This window comes from Phaethon aethereus, assembly GCF_964289735.1.
Source record: "Phaethon aethereus genome assembly, chromosome: 1".
NCBI lineage: Eukaryota > Metazoa > Chordata > Aves > Phaethontiformes > Phaethontidae > Phaethon > Phaethon aethereus.
This window is the reverse complement of record NC_138575.1, coordinates 36,383,507-36,410,212: the sequence shown is the minus strand read 5'-3', so window position 1 is coordinate 36,410,212 and position 26,706 is coordinate 36,383,507. Positions and strand designations below refer to the sequence as shown.

At 38.4% G+C, this 26,706-nt stretch overlaps 1 protein-coding gene across 1 annotated transcript in view; it reads left to right on the top strand.

Annotated features, from left to right (window-relative positions):
* Positions 1–26,411, top strand: part of LRIG3 (leucine rich repeats and immunoglobulin like domains 3) — a 41,484-nt gene extending 15,073 nt beyond the window's left edge. Inside the window, exons 4-19 of the mRNA XM_082014009.1 lie at positions 5,794–5,928; positions 6,578–6,721; positions 8,801–8,944; positions 9,228–9,371; positions 9,791–9,934; positions 11,327–11,407; positions 12,084–12,155; positions 12,523–12,594; positions 15,182–15,345; positions 18,869–19,189; positions 19,726–20,007; positions 20,615–21,067; positions 21,279–21,437; positions 22,461–22,604; positions 22,690–22,965; positions 26,089–26,411. Coding sequence (XP_081870135.1) covers positions 5,794–5,928; positions 6,578–6,721; positions 8,801–8,944; positions 9,228–9,371; positions 9,791–9,934; positions 11,327–11,407; positions 12,084–12,155; positions 12,523–12,594; positions 15,182–15,345; positions 18,869–19,189; positions 19,726–20,007; positions 20,615–21,067; positions 21,279–21,437; positions 22,461–22,604; positions 22,690–22,965; positions 26,089–26,333 — 2,980 coding nt within the window. The 3' untranslated portion in view covers positions 26,334–26,411. The remainder of the gene's footprint in view (positions 1–5,793; positions 5,929–6,577; positions 6,722–8,800; positions 8,945–9,227; positions 9,372–9,790; positions 9,935–11,326; positions 11,408–12,083; positions 12,156–12,522; positions 12,595–15,181; positions 15,346–18,868; positions 19,190–19,725; positions 20,008–20,614; positions 21,068–21,278; positions 21,438–22,460; positions 22,605–22,689; positions 22,966–26,088) is intronic.
* Positions 26,412–26,706: the final 295 nt, after the last annotated feature.

The following is a 26,706-nucleotide window of genomic DNA, read 5'->3' as shown; positions in this document are numbered from 1 at the left end:
AATGGATCAGAAAAATGGAGAACACTGTTCCTGTGTGACAAAAGGGAAGAATGGTAGGAAATTTTACCAAGGAGGAAGTGCCAAGTTGTAGGGTATACAGTACAGAGAATGAGGCAAGTCAGAATGAAGTTAAGAGGTCAGGCATAAGTATTGGGGTTATATCTTAGAGAAGTGGTAGGTGTTTATTGCAATAGAGGCAGTGAAATATAATGACTCAGTGCCTTGAGTGAAATAGAAGTGGACAGGAGAACATTGCTTGACTTGTACTAAGAGTTGAGATTAGGAGTAGATGTAGAGGTGTGTGCAGTCTGAAGTGTGCACTGCACTGCACAGGTCTGCACCCTCCAAAAGGGAGGGTTGGCTGTGTAATAATAAAGGATAGCTATTTCTACTTAACGAGTCCATCCTTCAGATAAGAAATATGATTTATAATATTGGAGGGCATTATGCTGGGTTTAATCTAGGTCATACTTATAATTGTCCAATATTTTAGCATTAACAGTCACAGAGTGAACCAAGTCTGCAACGGGTTATTATTCCTGTTGTCAGCTCATGCTGGAATAGCTATGCCTGCATTGCTTTTGTTTGCCTTCGTTAAAGCAGTGAACTTACACATTCATTTGGCTATCACGTGGTAAGTAACGTGATTATTTTGGAAAGGCCAGAAAGTGTAATGGGAAACAGACTCCAGGGTATCAAGAAGAGAGTTTGGAAAGAAAGTTTAATTAATTACATATTGGTACTATGACTGGAATCAGGAGAGAATTGCTATGGTAGTATCATGTTTTGGAAGTTTGGATTTGCCTCTGTCTTCTTTTTGATGATGAAAACATCTCTGATCTCAGAGTTGTTTCATTCTGCCTCTTTCTCTTCTCCTTTTCCCAGTTTATGTTTGGTTTAGGAATCAATAAACCTTTGGTCTTAAGTTTTGAACAATGCATCAGTAGCCTACAGATACTGAGTTTTCATTTTCTACTTTATGCCTGTATACCACAAAAAGCACAAAAATAAGAGCAGAGACTTGCTGACATCTGACTTGAAAGAGCAATGACAGACATGGATCATGGAATGAAAGAGACCTTCAAAAGAAAGAGCAATTGCTTGCCACAAGGAACATGAGAAGCCTGGGTGTGAAGGAGGCATCAGACTTGTAGACCTACCAGTAGGACTGGAAGTGAGCCAGAATCCTGGCTCTATTTTTGGCATCTTCATCTTGGAGAGAAACAGTTTCACTTGAAATATTTCTGTATCTAACAGTTGCAAAGATTCAAAAAAACTGAGGTTCTTATTTCAGTGCAGTTGGATGTCTCAACAGTGAGAAAGTGCATAGTCCCATTCATATCGGGATTTTTTGTAAGGGTAGTGTTGAGCTTGAAACAATAACTACAACATTTTAAATGACGTAATTGTTCATTACAGTCTGGCTAATGTTAGTAGTAAAATAAATAGAAATAGAAAGAAAAAAAAAAGATCTTTTTTCTCTTTCTTCTTGTAGGAGTTACTGAGACTCACTTCTGGTATGTGCTTCTTAAAGTTGTCCAGCCTTATCCTAAAAGTGACAAAACATGAGTCTTCCAGCACTTTCTGAGGAATTTTATTAGAGTCTTGATCTTTCATCTTTAATACAGTTTTTTTTTTTGGTTTTGCTTGAATTTTCTTCCACTCAGTGTTTTGACATCATTGTTTCTTACAAGAGCTCCAAAAGTCCGAAGGAGTTTGGGAAGGCAGGAGGGTGAGTGCAAGAAGCAATAGATGATATGGCAGGACTCATATGACATCAGTAGGTGAGTGGAGGGAGAATAGGTGAAGCAACCACAATGATTTGAGGAAATGTGAAAAAAGTCATCTGGTAAGTGCTCTGTTAGGAGCACCACGCCTGTGCTCTGACATGGCTGCCTCCAAGCCAGCTCTAATTTGGAAGCCTTGTAAACACAAGAGGGTCAAACCAAATGTCTATGAACCCCAGTGTCTTGGCTTCAGCACTACTCAGAAAGGTGTATCTAGACCTAGCAGGGTGCTTTTTTCTCTTTACATATGCTCTTAGTCTCTAGCAAGAGACTCTACTATGATTTCATTTGCCTCTTTGAGGCAAATTCAATATATTCTGCCTCTCAGGGCTTAACTGAGGGACAGGAGATACTGTCTTAGTCCAGAATCACGCAGATGTTAAAACAGTTATTTTACATCGAACAGCTTTGGAGAACAGGCTGCACAGACACAGCTCTTCAAAATTGTTTTTCTGAGCAGCTTGGTTTTTACCAGATTGCTCCACTTCCAGACTCCTACACATGCTCCTTGTCAGGATCATGGTGTAAGACAAGACTAAGAGATTTCTCAAAACACAGCAGTTCAAGATCTACCTGGCAGAGAGTTATGCTGGAGAAGGAAGTGCGAGAGTATTTTTTTAGTCCTGAGATTTTGAATAGAAACAAAAGATAGGACTTTAGGTCTTAATCTGTTTCTGGGTTGGGGCTTCCGTGTTACAGGATCAGAGTAATGAAGCTTGCATAGGTATTTCTCTTAGGTAGAAAACATTACATATTGACAGTCTTTATCAAGAGATACTTAGTCATACTATCTCAGATCTTCAAAATTTGTTTTTTTCAGCACATAAGAACTATTATGTCTAAATGGTGTTAGCTAGATCCTTAACAAAATTGATACGGAAGTTGCTGTCCTGCTTTACATTTCCCCAGAGCCAAGGAAAGTACAAGTCAGTATGTCAGATATGTTGTAGCTGTTGTTTATATAGAATGAATCTTGAGATCGTGATTGATAGGGCTGTTACAGATGTTTTGGCCTAGTGGTGTGGTTAGTCATGAATGCTGAGATGGAAAGCTAAGGTTTCTCATACCTGTAATGGAAAACTGATATTCTATCATAAGCTGGTATTTAAACAGGCTTATGTAAAAATAATTAAATCAGTCTGCATGCACTCTTTGGTTCTTGGGGTTTTTTTCTGCAAGTCAGGGTATAGGCATTCAAATTGCAAAAGGCATGTTTAAATTCATGCAGGTACTTTTGGTGTACTTTTATCTGTGTTCCTCGGTGCTCCTGCTGCTTTAGCTGTAACAGGAGAAGTTGTGAGGAAGCTGCAGTGTGTTGCTGTTCCTTACACATGAAGAAATTGTAATGAGATTGCCGCAGGTCTCCTTCTGTGAGAACTTAATGTGCTGGTTCTTTTGTTGCAAGGGATCTCTGGTTGCTCTGACCTCCCCTTGAGGGTCTGTGAAATGAAACCAATGCAGTGTGTGCAGCTCCTTTCATCTGAGCACAGTAATAACAGCACTTTGCTGGGAAGGTGGGGGTTTTGTTTTGTTTTGTTTTTTCCCCCACCGTGAACAAACTTGTATGTCATTGTGCTGACCCAGAGGATACTGTTTGGTTCTGCCTTGACAATTAGATAGGCTTGCATTTTCAAACACATTCTTCTTGATAATTTTGATGGTGATTTGGCAGTTATGAGGAAGCTGATACATTATTTTTATTTATTTCCTTAAGTGAGGATTGTGAAGAAAGATCAAATTTGAATTGAACTTTCTCATTTTAACTAGAGTTGGGCTTTAAATTAGAACTATTTGGAAATGTTCAGCACTGGATAATCTCCTTCCAGGTGTGAATTATGGCACTTAAATAAGAGAAAACTGGACTAGGAGGGTGGGGCAATAAGGGCTGAACCATTTAGATATTTTGCATGTGAGTAGCTTCTACAAATATGAATAAGCAGGAAGGTGCATTGAGGGCTGGTGTGATTTTTATTGTAAGATAGACTAGGACTTTCATGTATAGCTCTGTTTCAGTGAACAAAAGAAGTTACTTTCTCCCCACAATATGACCTTATCATCTCCAAAAAGGAAAACATTCCCTGGAACAAACAAGCTGGATTTTTTGTTTGTTTGTTTTTCTTGTAATCTGGTCTGTGTCGGGTAATTTGCCAGTTAGTTTAAGGGCTAATCTGAAGGCTGTATAAGAGTTTTACTCGGTTCCATTAGGTCCAACTAAACTTTATAATACAGGGGCTATTATCCTGCCAGTTGTGAGGAATTTCTGTTTTACGGAGCAGTGCTGACACAAAGGCAGCACTGTGCAAGCCGTCTCTATAACTGAACACTTTCACACTGCAATTTAGGAGGCGTGCAGTTCAGGAAATTGCTGGCTTCTGCTGGAGCACACTCTTACTGCAAGGAAAATTTTATTCGTCACTCAAGTAATTGGCAGTTTTAATACCTTGTTAGTAATTACCTTATAAACAAACTAATGCATAAAGGCAAGGCTCTATGACCTGTTATCTAACTCGCAGTGTTGTTTGGCCAGTGGAACTGACACATGGCGGTGGTGTTTGTTGTTGTTTTTGATTAAAGTAATTTGTTTCCATTTATTGTAAATACTTTCAGCTAAGAGTTAAAAAAATGCAGTGTACCTCTACCAGACAGCCCGGGGAATGAAACACGATACAAGCACAGCATTGGAGGGGCTGCAAGATCACTTACCCATTCCCACATGTGGTCAGAAGGCCCAGTAATCTAACTTCTGGTTTAGTTTTTGAGGCAGGAGTTTTTTGTTTTGAGCAGTAATCCCCCCACACTCCTTGAATATGTGAGGGTTGTCCATGTTATCCTAAAAGTGTGGCTTACTATTTGATCCAGAGCAAGTATTTCCAACAAAGGCAAACACCTTCCAGAATCAACCTTCTTGTTGATAGTTTTACTGAAATTGCCTTTGCCTGCAATGTCTAGGAGCTTGGGAGAGCTCCTGAATTTTGATCATTCATCATGCTAGGTACAGAATGTACCACAGCCAGAACTGACTTGAACTTCCCAAGGTAACAATTCGGGTTACGTTCCTTTAATTGGTCGTGATCTGTTTTCCCCTGTGTACCGTTAGCCCCAAACCAATAACCCTATTAATGTTGCTGATGTGCGTGTATGATTCTGTGTGCTGTGCAGTTGGGATGGAAAAACTGGTAGGTTGCTGGGTATGAACACGAAATATGATCGCTGGAAGAAGTACATTTCACTGGAGGTGAAAGAAGGGGTGTTGCTTATAATAGACTAGGATACTCATGTCTTTAAACAATTGCAGAATTTTTGTTGTAGAACTGGGTGTGATGCTTAGCTGAAGTTTGACCAGACATGAAATCCAGAACCTCTGTAATAAGCACAAATTTTATTCTTTGCAAACTCACTAGAAAAAACCCTATAGATTAAATACTAGATCTAACTGCAAAATTATAGAATGTCTTTCTGAGGGGGCGTGCTGTCATCCATCTCTTCTAATCTAGCTCTGGTTTTATGGGAATTCAGTCTGATTTTCATGCTGTAGGAGTTGTCAAAAAAACCCAAAACAAAATGTCTAGCTACTATGATGTTAATTTGGTAAAAACAGAAAACAACTCTAATCTGGTTTCATTACAATACTGTCACATAATGTTCAATGCAGCTACTAGATTTTTCTACCGTTCAGAAATAGATGATCATAGAGTTTTACATCTTGTTCTAAAAGCCATGAATTGCAGTAATTGGATTATAATGCAATTTTTTTCATCTTATTTGATGGGAGTATGTTTTACGAAATGTTGATGAACACATTTATTAAGGGCATTCCAATTTCAGATTTGGGATGGCTAGAAATGAATGTTATGTCTAGGGAACATGGTTTCTTTATTGGTTTTCTTTAACTAGAAATTATTTTCAAGTGGGGGAATTAAGAAGTAACTTTCGTCAGAGTCATATGTAGTTAACAAGTGTTTACTCTGGAAATGACAGTCTTTTGACTACTGTCCTTAAATTTCAGGACCAGTAACAAGATTGCCAACATCTTGTCTGAACATCTGAAGCCGTTTCAGAGTCTAGAAACTTTGGACTTGAGTAACAACAACATATCAGAGCTAAAAATATCATCATTTCCATCATTACAGCTCAAGTATCTGTAAGTAAAACTTAGTATTACTTTTCTTTTTTCTTTCAGGTTACTTTCAAAAAACTTGTTGGAAAACTTAGGTTGGCAGCTGTTTGTTAAGGTACTAAATCTTCCTTCACTTAGACAAGCATTAAGTACTTATTTGTACTTTCACCTGTTGATTTTAACATAAGCTGCTAACTTGAATACATGAGTTTTTGCCATGAGATGTTTTAGTTCATAAAAAGTGAAGGTCACTATCTTGAGATGAAATAAATAGATGTCTCTCTTGAGATAAATAATTATGTAACAAAATGAACTTCAGTTCCTCATAGTTGGGCTAGTCTCAAATTACATGGAATTTGGTGGACTTTTCTGAATCTATCTTAATCCTTATGCAGTAGTACTGCAATGCCAGAGCTATACTGAGTGAGAATAAAGTAATGGGGTTGCAGCATGCTATGTTCTGCCAATAATACCCTCCTGCAGCGTAGATCAAAATGTTGGTGGTGAAATACCATTTGACCATAGACTGAGCTGTCAAGAACTCTAATTAATATGATAAATGAAATTCCATTTATCAAGGGGTAGGCAGTGCAAGAGCTTTGTGTTTCACTACTTGGTATTAAGAATTTATTAAATAACTGTAAATTTAACCTTCTAGACATTGTTTCAACAGGTACATTAACAGTAACCGAATAACCTCCATGGAGCCTGGTACCTTTGACAATTTGTCGACCACACTTCAAATATTGAAACTGAACAGGAACAAAATTTCAGCAATCCCTCAAAAGATGTTTAAACTCTCCCATCTGCAGCACCTGTAAGTGCAACCTACAATTGACTAATTGTTTTCAGGTTTTCCAAAGCACTGGCAGTGCTTGAACTTTAGCCTTTAATTTAACCAGAGGCAGAGACAGACAGACACAGAAAACATATTACTACAACCCTTACTAACTGCAGCTTTGTACTGAACAAAACTAGTCTTATATTGGTGAAATGTGAATAGTCGTTGTGTTTAAAATTGTGTTTCTTTATTAAAAGAAAAAAAAGAAAAGGCTGGAGAAGGAGTACTAGCAGTATTTCTGTAAGAAAGCATTGGAATAATATTAAGTGAAGTAAACTTACATAGTTCACTACAGCAGTCTTTTATTTATTTTGTGCTTTCTTGATGAAATGAAGGGAATTAATTTGATTTCAGAAGGTATGACAATAAGAAATATGCATGAGTAAATAGACCACCATCAGCTTCACTGATACGACGCTGTCTAGAAATGTTTTAACTAATAAATAATAAAGTTCTTTAATATGGAAGAGGAAATACCTTTTTAAAACAAAAAAATGTAGAATGCAGGAAAAGGATGAGCTAGGACTGCAGTTTGTCAAATCCTGAATAACCATTTTCCGTAATAGCTAGCCAAGAGTTAACTCTCTTAGGTTAACCTTGGAAGTGAAAGGTCATAAGAACAGTAAAGTGTTAGGATGCTTGACACATCTGGAGACAGTGACTGTGTCTTTTCTGTTACAAAAATTAAAGAAAAGTTTGACTCAAGCCTCAGTAGAAGAGTGTGAGAACAGTCCTGCAAAGCTCAGGATTTGTTAACAACCTTAGTAGACTTTCTGATCCTTAGATTCAACTGAAATTTTGGAAGTCGGTGATACTCTTGCCTAAAAAAGTTCTACTTGTTCACAATTTAATTGGTAGGTTGACCTAGTTATATTAGGTAGCTAATCTGCGATGAAAATAAAAAATTTGTGTTATCACCTGAAAGAGGTGTTCAGAGGAGTGGCGAAAAACTGAAGGCTGTTCTTACTGAATGTTCTTTGCTGCTTATGCACATTTAAACACAGGAAGAGGAGTAGGGTTCTCTGTTGGGTGGGTATCTGTTATCAGGTAGGGTTCACATCAGACTTCCTATGAAGAGGTGAGTTTTGGATTCTTGGTTTGGTAGGATGCAGGTGGATAGATCTGAGATCTTCTTGAAAGGGCAGATGATCACTCGTTGTATGAGGGCCTTTCCTTAATATTGTCTAATCTTGTCTCTTTATACTACATATTAATTGTTGCTAATAAATATAACTGTTAATTTAGCAAAAGATAGCTGCTTTAAAATTCACTGTTATAAAAGTAGTTAACATTGTTCTTTGTGCCTGTGTGAGGCTAGACTTCCCTTTTTTCATGTAGCTTAGAAAGTCAGAAAGCTGCTTGGGGTTGGTGTTGGGTTTGGAGTTAAAAAGGACCAAACCCCAGAAAGTGTTGTGGAGAGCAGGAAAATAGAAAATACTGAGTACTACTGTTACTGCAGCTTGCCCTCCAGCTACTTATGCCTCATAAACTCCCTTCCGGGATATGCAGAGGGGCAGTAGTGTAGTGGCAGAAGGGTGATGCCACCTGAGAAAGAGGAAGGGACTGATTTGTAACTGGTTGTGGTGAATGAGGGAGGAATGGGTAATGAATGCTTGATGCCAGATTAAGAAAGAGGTATCACCCAGGATATTTAATTTTGCCTAGTTACCACAACTAAAAATTTTAACTTTTTCTTTCTGACTTATTATTAAGTGCAATTACAAGTTAAGCTTAGCATCTCTGCTGCTGGATAAACACTAGGAACTTGCTTTCATTTTTGAATTTGCAAACAGGACTAACCATGACATTGTAGGTCTGCAAGATCTGAAAATCAAGGAACCACGTACTTGTCCACAGTGTGAGAAAGGCAGAACAGTATTAGCGTGGTTAAACATAATGTATTGCAGTAAAATCTTTGATTTTTATTACGTCTTGTCTCTGTTGTTTTATATGCAACAAAAGCATTTAAATAAGGTTTGTTCCCAGAGAAGGAAGACAGTTTGTTGGCATGGAGGTAAACTTACTCTGCTGTAACTGTAAATTTTATTGATGCAGGGAACTGAATCGCAACAAAATTAAAAAAATAGATGGGCTTACTTTCCAAGGACTTCCAGCTTTGAAATCATTAAAACTGCAGAGAAACGGGGTTACTAGGCTCATGGATGGTGCTTTCTGGGGATTAACCAACATAGAAGTCTTGTAAGTATCAACTTTCTGCTGATAGATTCTGCTGATAACATGTTAAGGAGAATTGCACAAAATTAATGGAATTGCTTGGTAAAATTTAAAGTTTTTTTTATTAACTAAGTTGTTCTGATGTGTTTTGAAAAACATTCTGAGTGTATGCATACAACTCTTAAGTGTAAATGGAGGCTTCCAGTATCATGAAGTCAAATGTGGACCTGTGGCAAAGCACACATGCCCCTGAGTTTCTGAACCTTATGTCTTTTATCTGTTTGTATGTGTTTGTGTGTGTTTGTAGGCAGCTGGACCATAACAACTTAACAGAGGTAACCAAAGGATGGCTTTATGGCTTGCTGATGCTGCAGCAACTCCATCTCAGCCAAAATGCCATCAGCAGGATCAGTCCTGATGCCTGGGAATTTTGCCAAAAGCTCAGTGAACTGTGAGTAGCTTTTATTCTATCACAGTTTTGAAAGCTGGGTACATGCCAAAGCATGAGCTTCTTACGACTGATCTGTGAATTTTTCATAACAAAGTTTCCAAGGTGACAACAACTTTTTCGTATGTGAGACAGTTGTATTTTATTGAAGAAGTTGAAGACAACCGTGATTTCTTCATTTCACTGTGGCAGTTGTACTAAAACTGTAACACAGTCAATTTCAAATGAAAGAAATGCACGTTACAGTAATCTGTGAATTACCAGAAATGATACACAAGCTGTGTGATCAAAAATGGCGCAGTAGGTTTTGTGATAGTTATAAGGGAAAAAAATTTCTTCCCCCTGAAAATTCACCTGGGTTGAACTGGGTAACAAGTACTGCAGCACAAACATTCAAGTACATTTTTTCCTTGATTATGCAGAGATTTGACGTTCAATCACTTAACAAGGTTAGATGATTCAAGCTTCGTTGGTTTAAGCGTGCTGGTTGGACTGTACATTGGAAACAACAAAGTGAATTACATTGCCGATTGTGCCTTCCGGGGACTTTCCAGTCTACAGACTTTGTAAGTTTGACAAACTCATTTTTTAAGGTTAAAAACCTTAAGAAAAACCCTCGTTGTTGATAGATTTATTTTCTTTATTGTTGTTGGTTTTTTTTTCCATTGGAAATATCCAAGAGCCTTTTGTTAACTTTTCTACATCAGCATATGTTTTTCTTCGAGTAGAAATTTTTTTTTTCAGAATAGTTGGGAGAAGGAGGACATCCTCTTTCCTTAAGGTTGTGTGTAATGGGTGGTAGTAATTATGATATGAACTTCCAGTAGCAGCATTATGGGAAAGGCATGTCTCCATTCAAAGGCAGCAAGCAGCACTGCTACCCACAGCTTTAGGGGTCTGGATCATAGTTGATCATCTTAACTGAATCAACTTTTTCCCTCATGGCAGAAATAAGGAGACAAAGCTCAAAAACTGTGTGTTACTATGGATGCTGATGCTTGTCGTGACTGAGCAATTGCTTTAAGCATCTGAGCATTTCTTGAAATATCATTTTTTAATGGCAGGGGAAGAAAGAAGTAAACTAATCTAAATATATTCAGCTTCAGTAAAATCTTCCAGTTGCATACCATTGACCCATCTGTTAGCCAGATGAATTAAATGGTTGCCTTTCCCTCTAGACTTTGGAAAGGGTACTGATGTTTTACTTTTGGGGTTTGCTCACATATACTTTGGGCATCTATCAAAGATGCAGTTCAGATGGGTGTACGCTATGTTTTTTAAGTATACAGAGAGATACAGATCATAAAGAGAGGAAGTCAGAGGCTTGCGAGGTCTCTAGGAATTAAGTGTTAGGCTTTTCCTCCTAGATTTTTTTTCTTTTCTCCTCTAGTCCTACCCTGTTGATCTTTTGCTGGCACACCATTCTTTTCACAAATCCCTAATCTCTTTATGCTTCACAGATAATTAAGATAGTGTTGTGGATGTTGTAGGATGTAAAAGTGATTAACTTATTAATAAATCTCTGTGTGTTAATACTATGAACTTAAAAAGGCATGAGTGTATTTTGTTTCAAAGGGATAACAATTGATCCTTTCCCTTCCTGTGATGCTCCTTCTCTTATGATAGTTCTGTATCTGAATGCCCTTGCAGGGGAATGTGGGTTTCTTTTCTGATGATTCTTAAAATCGTTGGGTTTGTGATCTTTTTAATTATCACTGGAAACAGTACTGATAGTCTTCAAAGTTTCTCAGTAAAAATTGAAATTAAATAGCTAATCAGGAAAAGCTTCTCTTAAAAAGATGAACCAAACAAAAAAAAACAACCCCGAATAAACAAAAAACAACCTACCAGAAAGCTATTTCAGAAATTGTTTTAAATAATACATGCTCTTGAAGAAGTATGTACCTTGTTCCTTTTAATAGCTCTTGTGGTTTTATTTCCCCCTCCCCCTTAAACAGGGATCTGAAAAACAATGAAATATCATGGACTATTGAAGACATGAATGGTGCCTTCTCTGGCCTAGATAAACTTAGGAATCTGTGAGTATTGCAGCAATATTTGTATCTCATTATTCCTTAAAAAAATTAGCTTACATTATGTGTGCTTCAAGTGACAAGACCAACACTTAATGATGTTATATTTTCCATAACTGAGATGATTTTTTTTTTCCCTCCCTTACCATTTTGTTCTCTATAAAATGTTCCCTTTTTATAAAAGAAATTCCGGATTTTTCAAGTCAAACTAATATGAAATATTTTAAATATTACTACTATTTATGGAAACATTTCTCAGAGAATGAGGGTTTCCATAATAGGAAGTAACAAGTGCATTATGCAACAAAGGCATAGTGGCTGGAATAGTCTTTGATAAAGTAACACAGCATCCAGTGGAAGTGGCTTCATTACATTGACACTTTCAAATGCATGTCTATGAAATAAAAAGATGCTTATGTGTATACATTTAGAATAATCCATATCACTGAACTGTACACGTTAAACATCTTCTAAAATCATTGTAAAATCTAGATGTTTACTCAAGGAGAATATACAGGTGTCTTTTAGAGGTGAGACATTTGGCTGCATTCTGCATTAGTTAAGGTTGAATGGTGAATATTAATCACAGTTTAGAAATAATTGCTAAAAATGCAATTGTTCAGCTCAAAAAATGCTTCCATTTCATTGCATCTTTTTTGCATCATGTACTTATGTTTTTCAGGATACTCCAAGGAAACAGGATTAGATCCATTACAAAGAAAGCATTTTCTGGTTTGGATGCACTTGAACACCTGTGAGTAGTAGAAATTCACATTTAACCCAGCATTGGAAAAAATGAATTTTGATATTAATGGAAATACAAGTAGACTAACAGGCTTTACTTAGGACTTTGAATGAAACACACTTACCCTGGTTGCTACTGTGATCTTTAAAAGGATCTTTTCTTTTGGAGTTATGCTGAATCTGAATTTTGGAATTAATGCAGAAAGTGTTACTTATTAAGCATGCTATAAAACTCCGTAATCCTGTCTCTTTAGTTTTTGAGCTAGGGGATCCTTTTATATCACTAAGGTAGCAAACTATTCCTTGAGTCTTAAATACATTCAGTTTAATAAATTACTCTTTCCTTCTCTAATGTTGTTTTTCTTCTTTTTCCCTAGAGATCTAAGTAACAATGCAATTATGTCAGTTCAAGGAAATGCATTTTCACAAATGAAGAAACTCAAAGAATTGTAAGTTTCTATCTAAAGACATCACCTCTATTAAATATATGTATCCATAGAAATATATAAATAAAGCCTTGTAAGATGTTGCCTGATGCAGTGATAAACTCCTACTGTAATCTCTCTGAAGTCATGTAAAAAGGGTATGTCAGTGTTCTGTCTTTTTTATTTGTGGTGTTATGACTGTATTTAAGTGAGATACTGTAGGATAGGAGACATTCATTTTCTGCTACATTTGTTGTCTAGAGTCCTTATTTTAAATTGGCTGATCCCTAATAGGTATTAAGTAAGGGAGACTTTGATGTAATGTGCTGTAAGATCAGCAGCGCTATCACTGAGCTAAAGCTTACTGGACCAGTGAAATGCAGTGCTGTAATTCTCTTGTAAAGACCTCGTTGTCAGTGCTTGTAATTGGGTCCTTCTGCCCTGTTGTAGCAAAGGGGCAGGTCTTCAGAGAAGTCATGAAGCGGTCACTGGGAAGAATGTATTCTTCTAGTGAGTTTGGGGGGGAGTGTTTGTCCACTTACCCTCTTTTTCTGTTGATCAATGCAGAAGAACGCTGTCACTGTTCCTTGTGTTTTGAGCACAGCTAATTCTTCCTCTTGGGTGTATATTATGTCCCTTCTATTCATATCAGCCTTCTCTAGTCAGATCTGTTGTCTTGAGCTGCTCTGTGGATAATCTGTCAGCAAACTGAAGAATAAAAAACAGATGCTGCTCTCATGAGTAGAAAATTCCTGGAGTTTCTCTGGAGCTTTTAATTTGTGTTGTTCAGACTCCTATCAAGTATCAGCCTAGCAGCTTGCTCTCTACTTCATCTTATGGTATTACTCCATGTTGGGTGCCATAGAGAAAGTAATGAGGAACCTTGTGTATTTCATAGAATCATAAATCAGCCCAGGTTGGAAGGGACCTCAGAAGGTCGTCTGGTCCAACCTTTTGTGGAAAAGGGAGCCTAGATGAGATTATCTAGCACACTGTCTAGTCGTGTCTTGAAAACCTCCAGTGCTGGGGTCTCCACCAGATCTCTGGGGAGGTTGTTCCAGTGTATGATTGTTCACACTGTAAAATATTTCTTTATTATATCTAGACAATGTTCAGTTTGATGTTGCACATATCCTAGTGTAGCTAGAGCTGCTCTAGAAAGCAGCAGCCATACTTCTACCCATAGCCAAGGGTTTTCTGCCTTTCCTCTTCCTTGAGTTGGATCTGGTTGTGTTGCTTTATTAGTTTGCTGAACTCAACTCGACCAGCTGCAGGGCAATTTCTAGATTTGGAACAAGAGAAGTGGTGGGAGCACAGTGCTGACAATTGATGCAGATGATTTGAAGAGTGATCAAATGTGACAGAATGACAGGCTAACACAGCTCCAGGAGGTGTAAGATGCTACAAGATACCAGACTGAACTCTTCAATGAAATAACTATTCAAGATTTGTTGGTTGTTTTTTTTTTCCTGTACTTTTCTTTGAAACACTTGGTAGACATCCATTGTGTCTGAGGAAGATGTAGACAGATGGTAGAAAGTACTTTCCCAGAAGTAAGGTTATTTAGTATAAGTTCCCATCTCATAATTTTATTCTGAGGCTCCTAGAGAGTAAATCTGAAAATAATATGACAGATACCTACTGCATCAGGATAGCAAAAAAATGCTGTGGTTTCTCTGCCTCCTAAGATGAACAAGAATGCCCCCTAGAACTTTAGTGAAGGATGACCTGTTTCATCTCGGTGTCAGCTGGTGAGCTGGCATCGCTAGGTTTTATCCATGCAGTGTTAGTGTGAAAAAAGAGCACAGAGTCATTCTTCCTTTTCTTCAAGAAAAAAACAAGAATTGGTATGCCTTCATTTATCGTTAAAGCTCTTTCTCTCCCTGGATCCATAAATTAGTTTTGCTTTTCCTCCAAGAACAGGTAGGATGTGAAGAGAGGAATTCTATTACTGACTGTGTTTTTTAATTTTTTTTTTAAGGGTGATCTGAGTTTTCAGCCAAAACTGAGAACTTTTCTTACTTCCAACTCCTGATTCTAGATGCTTCACAGAATATCCCTTTGCTTCCTTACTCTTTTTTCCCTCTGTGAATGTAGCTATTCGCATAGGTTAGGTAAGCTGATAACAGTTCTGGAGTTGTTATTTTCAACACTTGACTATTCTTTGTCTCCCTACTCTCCTTTTTAAATATCTTTCTCAAGATAAATTCTGACTGAAATGGAAATGAGGGAATAAAATTGTCTCAGAATTTTTTGATGTTAGCTTGCAGAGCGCCTCCCTTCTGGACTGTTTTCCTATATGCCCGTTCTGTACGTCCTGCTGCTGACTGTAGTTTTGTACCCAAGACACTACAAACATGCCTGACTGCCTGGACTCATATTTGTAGCAGAAGCTAGGAGCTCAGAATAACATGTCTGCTTTGTAGAGTGGAGGAATCAGGAGAATGGTGTCACCAGCTCTGAGCTAAATAATACTGCTGTCTTTCTCTCATGATATATATATTTAGCCTAAAAATTTAGTTTTCTTGTGGATGTGCGCTCATATAGATGTGTATTACAAACAGAAAAAAACTAAGTCAACAGACTTTAAATGCAATTGCTTTTTCTCTAGGCACTTAAACACGTCAAGTCTGTTGTGTGACTGCCAGTTAAAATGGCTACCACAGTGGATGTCAGAGAACAACTTTCAGAGCTTTGTAAATGCCAGTTGTGCCCATCCTCAGCTGCTAAAAGGGAGAAGTATTTTTGCTGTCAGCCTAGATGGGTTTGTCTGTGGTGAGTATAGTCTCTGTTCCTCATTCCATAGAACAAATCTTGCTGAATGCATTGATTTTTGTCGTGGTTCTTTGATATGTTTTGATTTCTCTAATAAAACGGAGAGGATTTAATATTTGTTACCATTTGCTACTCTGTTCCCAAACTGTAATGTAGATGCTCAAAGCTTGTGGGTTTGTATACGTTGGGGAGTGACAGTTTTCTGACTTGTATTTCATGTACAGCTTGCTTACGTAGTACATAGCATAGCGTGCAAGGGAAGGCTCAATAGTTTGTGGTGGTAAACGTATATGCCTCTAGATTTAAAGATGGGTATTCTTTAGATATCTATCATTTTAAGTGAGATGTATTTTGGCAAACTTAAGATGCAATTTTTGGTTTTGATTATTTGTAAATTATTTTCATACTTCATCAGTCTTGGGGTTATTCCAGAGCTGAGAAAATTTGAGGGTAAAATAGCCATACTGGCCTCAGCTCTGACCTTTTCTATGTGTCTGTGTTGTCTACTTCAAAAATTATTTGAACCATGTAAGTTATTGCCTGTAGGTAAACTGTATTTTAAAACATCTGATTACCACAGTTAGGCTACTCATATTTTGTATTTCAGTACACCAGATACTAAATGCAAGTAAAATATTTTTGCTTTAAGACTTGAGGATTTGAGGTGATAGCATCCCCCTTAAAAGTGAAATTTCTCTGTGTTTGTTTAGTAACATTCATTATCACCTATTTGTTGTGTTCTCTATTTAAAGCAAAGTGCATCTAAGCATTCAGAGTAAAGATGTGTGTTTAAGTACTCTGATACATTGAGAACTTTGAAAATATCAAGAAATTAAAAGCTAACTGGGTTTCATATATTTTTGTTGTATACATGTTATTTTTCTTACTAAAGAAAATTCAAACTTTTTATTCTTTAGTGACAAAACATAACCATATTTGTCTTCTCTAACTTTCCTCTCATAGCAAATATGACAGCTTAATTTTTACTGTTACAACTCATACCCTTTTTTCAGTGGGAAAGCAGGCACAGAATATAAAGTAGTGTACAAAAATGTTGTTTTCTTCCTTCCTATTAGCAGTCAAATGTTTAATATACTAATGTTAAATAATGACTAGATGGTGCATAATCTAATTACTACTGGAAAGGAGAAATTTACATAGTACAGGAAATTACAGGTTACTTAGTAGTTAATGGCGTATATTTGAAGTAGACATCCTTATTTTTGAGAAACTTATTGTGGCAAGAAATTAAATGGCGGGATTTAAATGTGTATCTCTTACTTGTTAAATCACGTGGGATCGCAATCTTTCTTTTAGCTGCTGAATCCCATTTTTAATAAACTAATTTCAAAACCTTTAAGATGTATTAGCAAAAAGGGATGTACTAAGAGTAAGTTGTTACATTTAATACATAAAGTAGTTGTCATGGACGATTAACTAGAATCCCTTAATACAATCAACAAGTGGAAAGTGTGCCATCACTAGACATTTCGGTGTACACACCTTGCCGTATAACTTTACAATGGCCACCTTTGCTTCTATAGAATTTTCAAGAGGACTGTGTTAAAACCTGCCTACAACTAAAATATATAATCTATTATGTATAATTTATATGCATGTATAAATCCTCCAAATCATGCCAAGTTACATTTTTGAAAACACCTAGGTGATAGGAGGGAGTCATCCTAATTTTGTTGAAGGAAAGCATGTGTGAAACTAAAAAAACCACAAAATCTGTGTAATTTGCGCTTTTTAAGATCATGTCTTTCGAGCTGAAACAAATCATGAAACATCTCTGTACTAAAGGTAACTGTAGAAGAAAAATAAGAGTCTATGCTTTTTTGACCTGTATTAATGACATCAAGTCAACATAATGATGCTAAAAGAGTACCATCTAGGTGATGAATAGCTTTTTTTTCTGTTACACAGTAGTCAAGTGGCTTCTATAAAATTGAGAAATATATTTCTCAGAGAAAGTATGTGTGGCAGTGTGTATATGCGTCTATATGTATCTGTAATAAGTGTGGGGGGGTTTCTGTGATACCTGTATTTAAATACACTCTCAAATTACTCTGTTCTGACAAAACACACTGCCAGCCTTATCCTAGTGTGTTCTTCTGTATTCTGTAGTATCTGCTTATTCGAGTGACCTTTTCATCCCCCCTTCCTGACAAATAATTAAGATTTTTAAATATTCTATTATTCCATTGATAGTACAACTAAACCAGAATGAAGTATGTTCTCCTGTCCTTTCACAAGGCTAATTTAAGAATTTACAATGTTTTACTTACTTTCACTGACTTTGCACAGGGATAACTATCAACTCAATTTGCAAATGGTATAGTTTGTCATGGGGGACTTAAGGCATGGGTATGAAGCCTGAAAACCAAATGGCCTGGGAGGTTCTTAAGGCCCATGTTTAGGGTCCCAGATCGGGGGATCCATGCTGCCCTGCTGCTGGAGCACAGCTCCAGACTTGCAGGTGTTCTGCAGGCAGCTCAAGGCTATCCGCACATCTCATTTTCTGTTGTAACATGCAGCGTGGAGGTTCTTCAGGGGAACTATGCTTTGACCCTAGTATGTTGTACCCAAACAGATGAGACGTAAGGAAGCAAAGGGCCTGGGTAAAACCTGATTCTCTGCAGTGCAGGCAGGGTCTGCAGTAAGGAGTAGTTGGGCCCCAGGGCTTTTCCTGCAACGCCTATGAAATTTGGGCTTGTGTCTTTGTCAGGAGGTTGGAGACATCTTGAAAGTTGGGAATACGCCAAGGCTTTTGCTTTTGGGAGACCAAGCGTTTAATTGCTCGCTCCTTTTGTACACGCAATGTACATGCAGTTGACAGAATAAATAGTTCAGAAGGCAGCTAATTCTGTAAACTCACAAAATGGCACTTTGAAGGTAACTTGCCAATAGTAAAGGGACCTCCAGAAACTAATCACTTGAAATTCTTGGGTGCTGCCCTGCTTAAGGGATTTTCAGCACTGCTGTGTTTGTAAGGTTGACCACACAGCCGCAAATCACTGGATCAATGACTTTTGTACATGATTGTTTTTTGTGAGTTTGGGGAAAACCCTTGACTTTAACTTGCAGTTTCTGGTGGCAGAAGAACTATGCTTTCAATACAGAAAAACTCAGAGCAGCCTGAGGTGTTGCAAAGACGAAGGGTAGGCTTCATGACTGACATTCAGAATAGTTCTTATGGATGTCAGGGGGTAGTTTTCTCCTCTTTAGTGCTGCTGTTGAACAAACTGTACACACAGTCTGCTTTTAAATGTGCTTTCTCTTCAATAAGATATGACTCGGCACAATAAACTCATAATGTGGCATCTTTAAATGCCCTAAGGCTGGTGAAATTTCAAATGAAAGCATTGTGTATCCATTTTATAAATACTTACCTGACTCTTCTCTCAAACCTGTAAAACAAGGCTTAAAAACTCTTTCTAAAAAGAGTCCTCAGGTCACACATATATATTTTTTTTTCTCTTCCTCTGTGTTAGTTTTTCTTTTTCTCCCTTCTGTGCAGATGATTTTCCTAAACCACAGATCACTGTCCAGCCAGAAACTCAGTCAGCAATCAAAGGCTCCAATCTGAGTTTTGTATGTTCAGCAGCCAGCAGCAGTGATTCCCCAATGACTTTTGCATGGAAGAAAGACAATGAACTACTGCAAGATGCTGAAATGGAGAATTATGCACACCTCCGGGCACAGGGTGGTGAAGTGATGGAGTACACTACCATCCTTCGACTGCGCAATATTGAATTCAGTAATGAAGGGAAATACCAGTGTGTTATTTCAAATCATTTTGGTTCATCCTACTCTGTCAAAGCCAAGCTTACAGTAAACAGTAAGTATGTTAGTTTTTGCTTGTGGACTTGAAGTAGAATGATTTTAATCAAGATGTGTAAACACAGTTTTTTCCATTCTCATCATCTGTGTCTTTTAGAAGATCCCTTAATAATCTGAGAGTATTTCTTAAAGTGTGTCTAGTTCCAAGATCACCATTCAGTTTTACATTTGGCCCATTGTACTGAACCATAGTATAGGAAAAAACAAATAACAGGCCAAATTCATAGTAAATTTGGCAAAATCTATGTAATAAGATGGGAAAAATTAATCTTTTCTTCACAGGAGGTAAGTATACTCTGTTTCAAGGTACTACGGAAAGGTCATGTAGGAGGCTGTTAGCAGAAATGAGATTTTGATCTAGGTGGTCTCACATACTTCACAGTTCCTTCCCATTCTTTTTCCTGGCTACTGATAAATTTAGGTTGTATGCCTCTCCCGCATTTTTAGGCCCAAGAAGGTTGTTACGAACATGCTGTGCAAAAAAGGAAAAGTGTGTTTCATTTACTCATTTTGGTGTCACTAACTTTTCTTTAGTGCTGCCTTCGTTTACAAAGATCCCCATGGACTTAACCATTCGTGCTGGGGCAATGGCACGTTTGGAGTGTGCTGCAGTTGGGCATCCTGTCCCACAGATTGCTTGGCAGAAAGATGGTGGAACAGATTTTCCTGCAGCGCGCAAACGGCGCATGCATGTCATGCCTGAAGATGACGTGTTCTTCATTGTTGATGTAAAGATTGAGGACACAGGCGTTTATAGCTGTACAGCTCAAAACACAGCTGGAAGCATTTCAGCTAACGCAACATTAACGGTACTAGGTAAGACATTGGCAGGCCTTGATGGCATAATGTCCTTGAACAGAAGTATTGCTGAGCACTTTTAAAATCATCAGCTGATGTAAAAATAGCATTGTTATTAAAGTGCTGTATAGAAAAAAAAATACTTTGAAATAATTTGTGTTGACACATAGTTAGAGATTAGAAATATGTACTCCAGCACTTAATCATTATTATGCAAAATAGTAAAAGTTAGTTATGTTTCTCAGTGTGTACACAGTGTCTGATAGGCAGGGGGGGAAAAAGGGGGCTGTTATTTTTATTTAGAGACAGGACATTTTGTTTAACTTTGAATTTCCTGATGTCTTGTTAACCATTTTTAATCTAGTTCTCTGCAATCTTGAGCATGTATGATCTGGCATTTTAACCTTCTAAGGTAATCAGGTGTCTAGGTCTGATCAATTGACAAGTAACCTGTAGGCTATAAATTCATATTCCTTGAATGTGTTTTTTCTGAGAATGAGAGTAAGCTTCATTAGGCCTTACTGATGCATTTAATTTAGCTTTTCCTCTTGAGCTGTGAAGGAAAGGGACACGTTCCCGTTCTTGCAAGGTCGTTTAGAATATAAGGCTTATGCTTGCTTTTCAGAAACGCCATCGTTTTTGCGGCCTTTGCTGGATCGAACTGTAACAAAAGGTGAAACTGCAGTCTTGCAGTGTATTGCTGGTGGTAGCCCTCCACCCCGACTGAACTGGACTAAGGATGACAGCCCTCTCGTGGTAACAGAAAGACATTTCTTTGCTGCAGGCAATCAGTTACTAATTATTGTGGATACAGATGTAGAAGATGCTGGGAAATACACTTGTGAAATGTCTAATACACTTGGAACAGAACGAGGCAACATCCGCCTTAATGTAATTCCTACTCCCACCTGTGATTCTCCTCAAAACATTGCCCCTTCACTTGATGATGATGGATGGGCCACAGTTGGCATTGTGATCATAGCTGTGGTTTGCTGTGTGGTGGGCACTTCCTTGGTATGGGTGGTCATCATCTACCACACCAGAAGGAGAAATGAAGATTGCAGCATCACAAACACAGGTGTGTAAACTGACGGTTTGCGTTGGAGAGGGAAAAAAATGCTTGTGGTTACTTTGCAGTGAGTTTATTGTAGGAATATTTGTGTGCTTTGACCCAGTCAGAAGAGTGAATTGCTTGTTACCTTCAGCACTTTGCTGACAAGTTTAAAAATGCTTCTACAAACTCTGAAGTGTGCTGATGGCTTTTGTGTGTGTGTTTTGCTTCCCTACAGATGAAACAAATTTGCCTGCAGACATTCCAAGTTACCTGTCATCCCAGGGGACACTGGCTGAAAGGCAGGATGGATATGGTTCGTCTGAAAATGGCAGTCATCATCAGTTCCTCATGTCTTCCATGGGAGGGTATTTCTTGCAGCAGAGGGACAGTAGTGGTAGGTGTAAAATGTTAAGCAGATTTATGTTGCTTGAGTAGCTGCAGTTTGGCTATTGTCTTTCTAAGTAATAGAAATAACAGTAAAGAGACATGGTTCTGTTCATCCAAATGGTGTTATGACTTTGCTTAAATCATGAAGTTTTTATCTAGTTTCAAGGGTTAATCTAAACTGATGATCACGCTTCCAAAACAGGAGTGTCCAAAAGGAATTACAACAGCACGTCTACCTCTGTTATAGCTTGAAAAGGATGCTTTTAGTGGAGTCTAGGGATGGGTGGTAATACCAGTGTAACTTTAGTATAATATAACTGATTAAACTTTGGTGTTAGGAAAGTCATTATAGTCAATAAAGGATTTAAGGTGACTGCAAGTGAAAAGCTGCAGCACTTAATATTTACACATGTGGCCCCTGAGAATACGGAACGTACCTGCGTTAGGGAGGAAGAAGCACCTAGCTGGGAAGGGGTTGGGGGTTGAGAAACAGTCAGGAGCTGGGGCAGCTGTGGTTGGAGCAGTGGTGACATAGTTGTGCAGTTGTAAGGTAGTGAGGGGAGCAGCCTCTTTGTGGAGCAAGAACCATAGACCATGTCCACAGCTTTCAGGAACCATTGAGCTGAAAGTCGGTATAGCCATTTGAGCAGCCAGTGACTCCCTCAGATTCTTCTACCCAGGACTTTCTCATTAGCACTCTGTGCTCCGAAATGTGGCTGCGTGACAGCACGAGCCTGGCTTCCATTGCTTTAAGGAAGTCCCTGGTTCTGAACCCTGTGACTGGGTTTGTTCTGTTATCCAGGGATTGTATAAAGATGCAAAGTGTGACCCATTCTCTGTCAAGCTAATTAATTGAACACTTGCTAGAATTAGAGTTCTCATCAAAAGGTTAGGTTAAACTTAAGCAATAAATACACTACGAAATGTAGTTGAACAGATGGGGTTCTTAAAAGAACAAAACTTAATGAAGAAACTATAAGCTGAAGCTTAAAAAAAGAACATATGCTAACAAGTTGATTTTATTTTTAAGGCATTTGCCATCTAGATAACGGCAGTGAAACAGACTTGGAGGGTGTTGCAGATCCGTTTCTATGCCACTATTTGGGGACTTCAGGGACTTTGTATTTAAAAGGAAACACATATGGCTCTGAGGCCTTTGAAGCATACAGTGCAAGTAAGTTGGGGGGGCAGGGAATTTTAGTCCTAAAAATCTTGTGCTATTATGAATCTGTATAAAAACAATTTTTCATTTTCTTTAGGTTGCAGCCCTGACCAAAGAACAACATCCCTGGACCCTTATGAGTCTGGATATTTAAAGAAAAAGGAATGTTACCAATACTCACCTCCACTGGAAGATCCCTTTGACCAGTGTGTTGGCATTATTGGGGTGCAGGCTGCAAGTAGCAAATTGATTAACTCCATTTGTACTCAAAATGAAGGAACTGGACTAAAAAGCAAAAGTTTGAACTCAGACACATTTGATTTAAACAGAAGTTTGGAACCTTCATCTATTATCAGTAACAGCACTTTCATGGGTATGTTCTACCTAATTTTTTTTATTCAAGCTGCTGGTATCCTTGCTGTCTTGTTTCCTACTTGCAACACTAAGCAAAACTGATTTCTCACCTTTTTCTTTCCCACTCCTACAATAGATATTTTTGTAGTAGTGTTTAGGTGCTCATATAGACAGTATTGTGAAAGAAATAATTTTGCGCAGTTTTTCATGGGCTTCTTTTTGCGGGTGTCCATGAATTTACTGAGATAATACAGCATGTGGAATACAAATACTTGAGAAAGGAGATGAGGAGAGACGGGAAGTAGTTGAGGAAAGGCAGTTTGAGAGTTGTCCTTGACATTTTGCTTGTGTTCTTGCTGTCGTCTTTTCTTCCCCGCTCTTCCTTCCTGGGTAACTTGCAACACTGCAGTATCTACTTTTTAAGGCTGTCACAACTGAACCGTACATGTAGGCTCGCTCTCTCTCCACTGCAGTGCATGAGGACAGTTGGATCCCCAGAACTCAGGGTGCCTTCTGGGTCCTACCGGGAGTTAGCCAGGGGTTGAGCCCTATCCTGTGTTATAAAGGGAGCAGCTTGGGGCTTGGTCAGAATCAGGACTGACATACATCAAAGGAGCCCTCAGATCAAATGTGGTAGTCCAATGAGGTGCTTCACCTCCGGGAGTAACTGTGAGCCCTCTTCTGCTTCTCAGGAAACCTGACTTCTAAGGAGCATTAGATACAATGCCCCAAATGTTTGAAGTACAGGAACAGAAAAGTAATGAGCATATTTAGATCACTCGGAGATCTCAGTAGCTCATGCTTACATAAAAATCTCATCAGTGTTGTGATTCTTATCTTTTAACTTAATATAGCTGGCAGACTTCCATAAATGTTAGAATACTTAGTTAAATGTGCCCTAACAAACTTCAGGCATACCAGAATTTTTGCCTGACAGGCAAAAGGTGTGCAAGGTCGCAGGAGGGCTCAGGGCAGGTGGGGAGGCATGAACTCCAGTGTATGAGGATATATTGTAAAACACAGTGAGCCAGAACTATTTACCCTTCAAAGTAAGGCACTGTGGAAAAATGCCCTCTCTACCCCTCCTTTCTCTTCTCTTCTCTTCTCATCTCATGGTGTCAATGACAGAAGAGTTCCTGAAGCTTAATTCAGGGTTCCAATTTTAATCCAGATTGCAGGGAAAGGTGGGGGAGAGAGGAAGGTGTTGCTTTACCTTTGAAGCTCCCTAAATTTTGGGGGTTGGTTTGGTTGGTTGGTTTAAAACACATACAAACCAACGTACTGCTTTCACCCCGGTGCTATCTGAGCACCAAGTGCAGCCCTGGTACTGTGGATTGTCTCCCAGCTGGTGTGTCAGCATGGTTGATCAAGGCCTGGGTCTGCTGGCTCTGCAAGGGGACCTGGGGGAATGTGTATCACTGGGCTCTTTGTTCTCAGGGGGTGGGGAGGGAGGTACAAGCTCTGAAGTTTTCCCCCTTCGAAAGCCAGATGTTTAGATTGTAAAACATTGCAGATGCCATGACATCTGGCAGAGGCCCTGGGACTACACATGGCTTCCTGGCTGCCTGCCACTATTGCTGTGGTGGGACTGTGCAGATAGGGCTTTGCCACATGTCTCCTGCAGAAAGTAGTTCTACTGTATGTGGGTATACCCAGGAGTTAATGCAACCTTGAGGTTGCTTATATTCCCCTTTCTGCCCTAAAAGTCTATGCAGAGCTACTTTTTTGTCAGTTCTCTGAGCTACTACCCCACCCAAGTTGCATCATCATTGCTTTGGACGCTTCATAATCGTTAGCACTCTTTGAGTAAAGAGACTACGGTTAGGTTTTGGAGGTGGTGGCTGTGGAAGAAGTCTTGATAGATTTCTTGTCTTAAGTTGTGGATTCATTTCTTCAGCATTGTCTTCACATTCAGCCTATCTTTTGCTTCTACAATCACAGTGAAGAAGACAGCTGGCATTAGCATCACTGTTGATGCATGAGACAGAAAGTTCACAGCTTGGATTTTTTTTTTTTAAGACAGAGTTCATTTGTAGCTTTGGTGCTGTGAGGCACATCCTTTCATGTTGTGTTAGGAGCAAAATTGCTCTGTAAATCATTGATGCAAATACAGACCTTGTTCAAATCCATTTTTAGTAACCTCTCAGATTAGAGAGGTTGCTTCTAGCAACTAGGCAAAACTAGAAGTATAGCTTTTTGGGTGCAAAATTTAGTAATGATTGTAGTGTTAAATTATTAATAAAACCAGAGTTCTTCAAAATCACCTTGTGACATAATGTCTTCAGAAAGTAAGTCTTTTGAGTGTCAGTTACAAGACATTACGATTTTTCAACGGCTGTATCTTTCTTCAGTGAAAAAAAGAGAAGGCCCTTCTTGCAGAGGTGTTGATGTGAACACCTTCTCAATGGTGAAGAGTGACAGGCATGCTAATTACTTTCTGACTAGTGAATCGAGATAATTATTAATAAAGGTTCAACTGAAATGCCAAATTCTCTTTGGGCTACGTCTGTCCTAGCCAGTTGTGGGCAAGGAGATGAACAGGTGTGAATGGAGAATTTGGCTGGCAGGACCTTTATTATTAATGGGAGATGCTAGCCAGAAAAAGATTGTTTTAGCATTCAGATTGCACAGTGGGAGAATGTTATATAACCCTATACATGCTGGGGGTTTTTGGGGGGGTTTTTTGGGTTTGTTTTTTCATTTTTGCTGAACTGCATGACAGATATCAGATGCCATTCGTTCACTCAAGAATGAAACAGGGAGACTGTTCCAACTTTTGCATTAGAAAGTTGTCTTGTGATATGTTTGCAGTTTGGCCTGTGTGCCCACCTCCCCACTCACCACCCTACCCAAAGAAAAATGGGCATGGGAGTAGCCATGAAAACAAAAGTAATGAAGTTGTGTGTGGCTATACATTTACTTTGGAAATGTTTTTAATGTCTCGGCGGAATCTTGCCTTATGCTTGTGATCACACGGATGTTTTCTTTCAAGGGGTAAAATAACAGTGAAGTAAAACCTTACTTCGGTGAACTTGTGTTTGTGTCGATCCTTGGCTTGCATTCTAATGTGCAGCCTTTAGTGAGACACAAAACTGTTAGCATCAGTATTTCTGTACTTACTTACTCATTTACTGTCTTTCAGGAACATTTGGAAAGCCTTTATGGAGGCCTCAGCTGGACTCTCTTTCAAGTTGTAGACAGCTAGCAAATTGCCAGCCAAAAATCTCCCATAATAATCCTCATGCCTCACTGGACTTCGATGCAGAGGCAGACGAAGATGGAAAGGAAAGGACAATTTCTAGAGGAGAAGATAGCATTTATACTTACAAACAGTCCTTTGAAAACTTTAGGACTTCAGCTTTCCAATCCTGTGATATGGATACATAGCTCCTTTTGAACCTGCCATTGATTTCTGGAACCAAAGAAATACTTTGACATACTACTACCTCAGTGTGGAATTTTATTTAAAAAGGGAATAAGGAAGAAGGGAAGAAAGAAACCACGTGATGCTATGAATTCAGAACAAATAAACGCATTTTTATTCAAATAAAGCATAATTGGTAAAATGCTCTACGTTTTTATACAGGGAACACTTCCTTATAAAAATACTATATTTCTAATTATTTTATAGCTTTGTTTTATGCAAATAATATCTTTTGTAAATTAATGGTGTAAATAATACAGCATATGTATTTCTATGTCAGACTTCATTTTATTGAAATGGGTAGTAATCATGCTAATTTTGTACTGTTACTTGTAC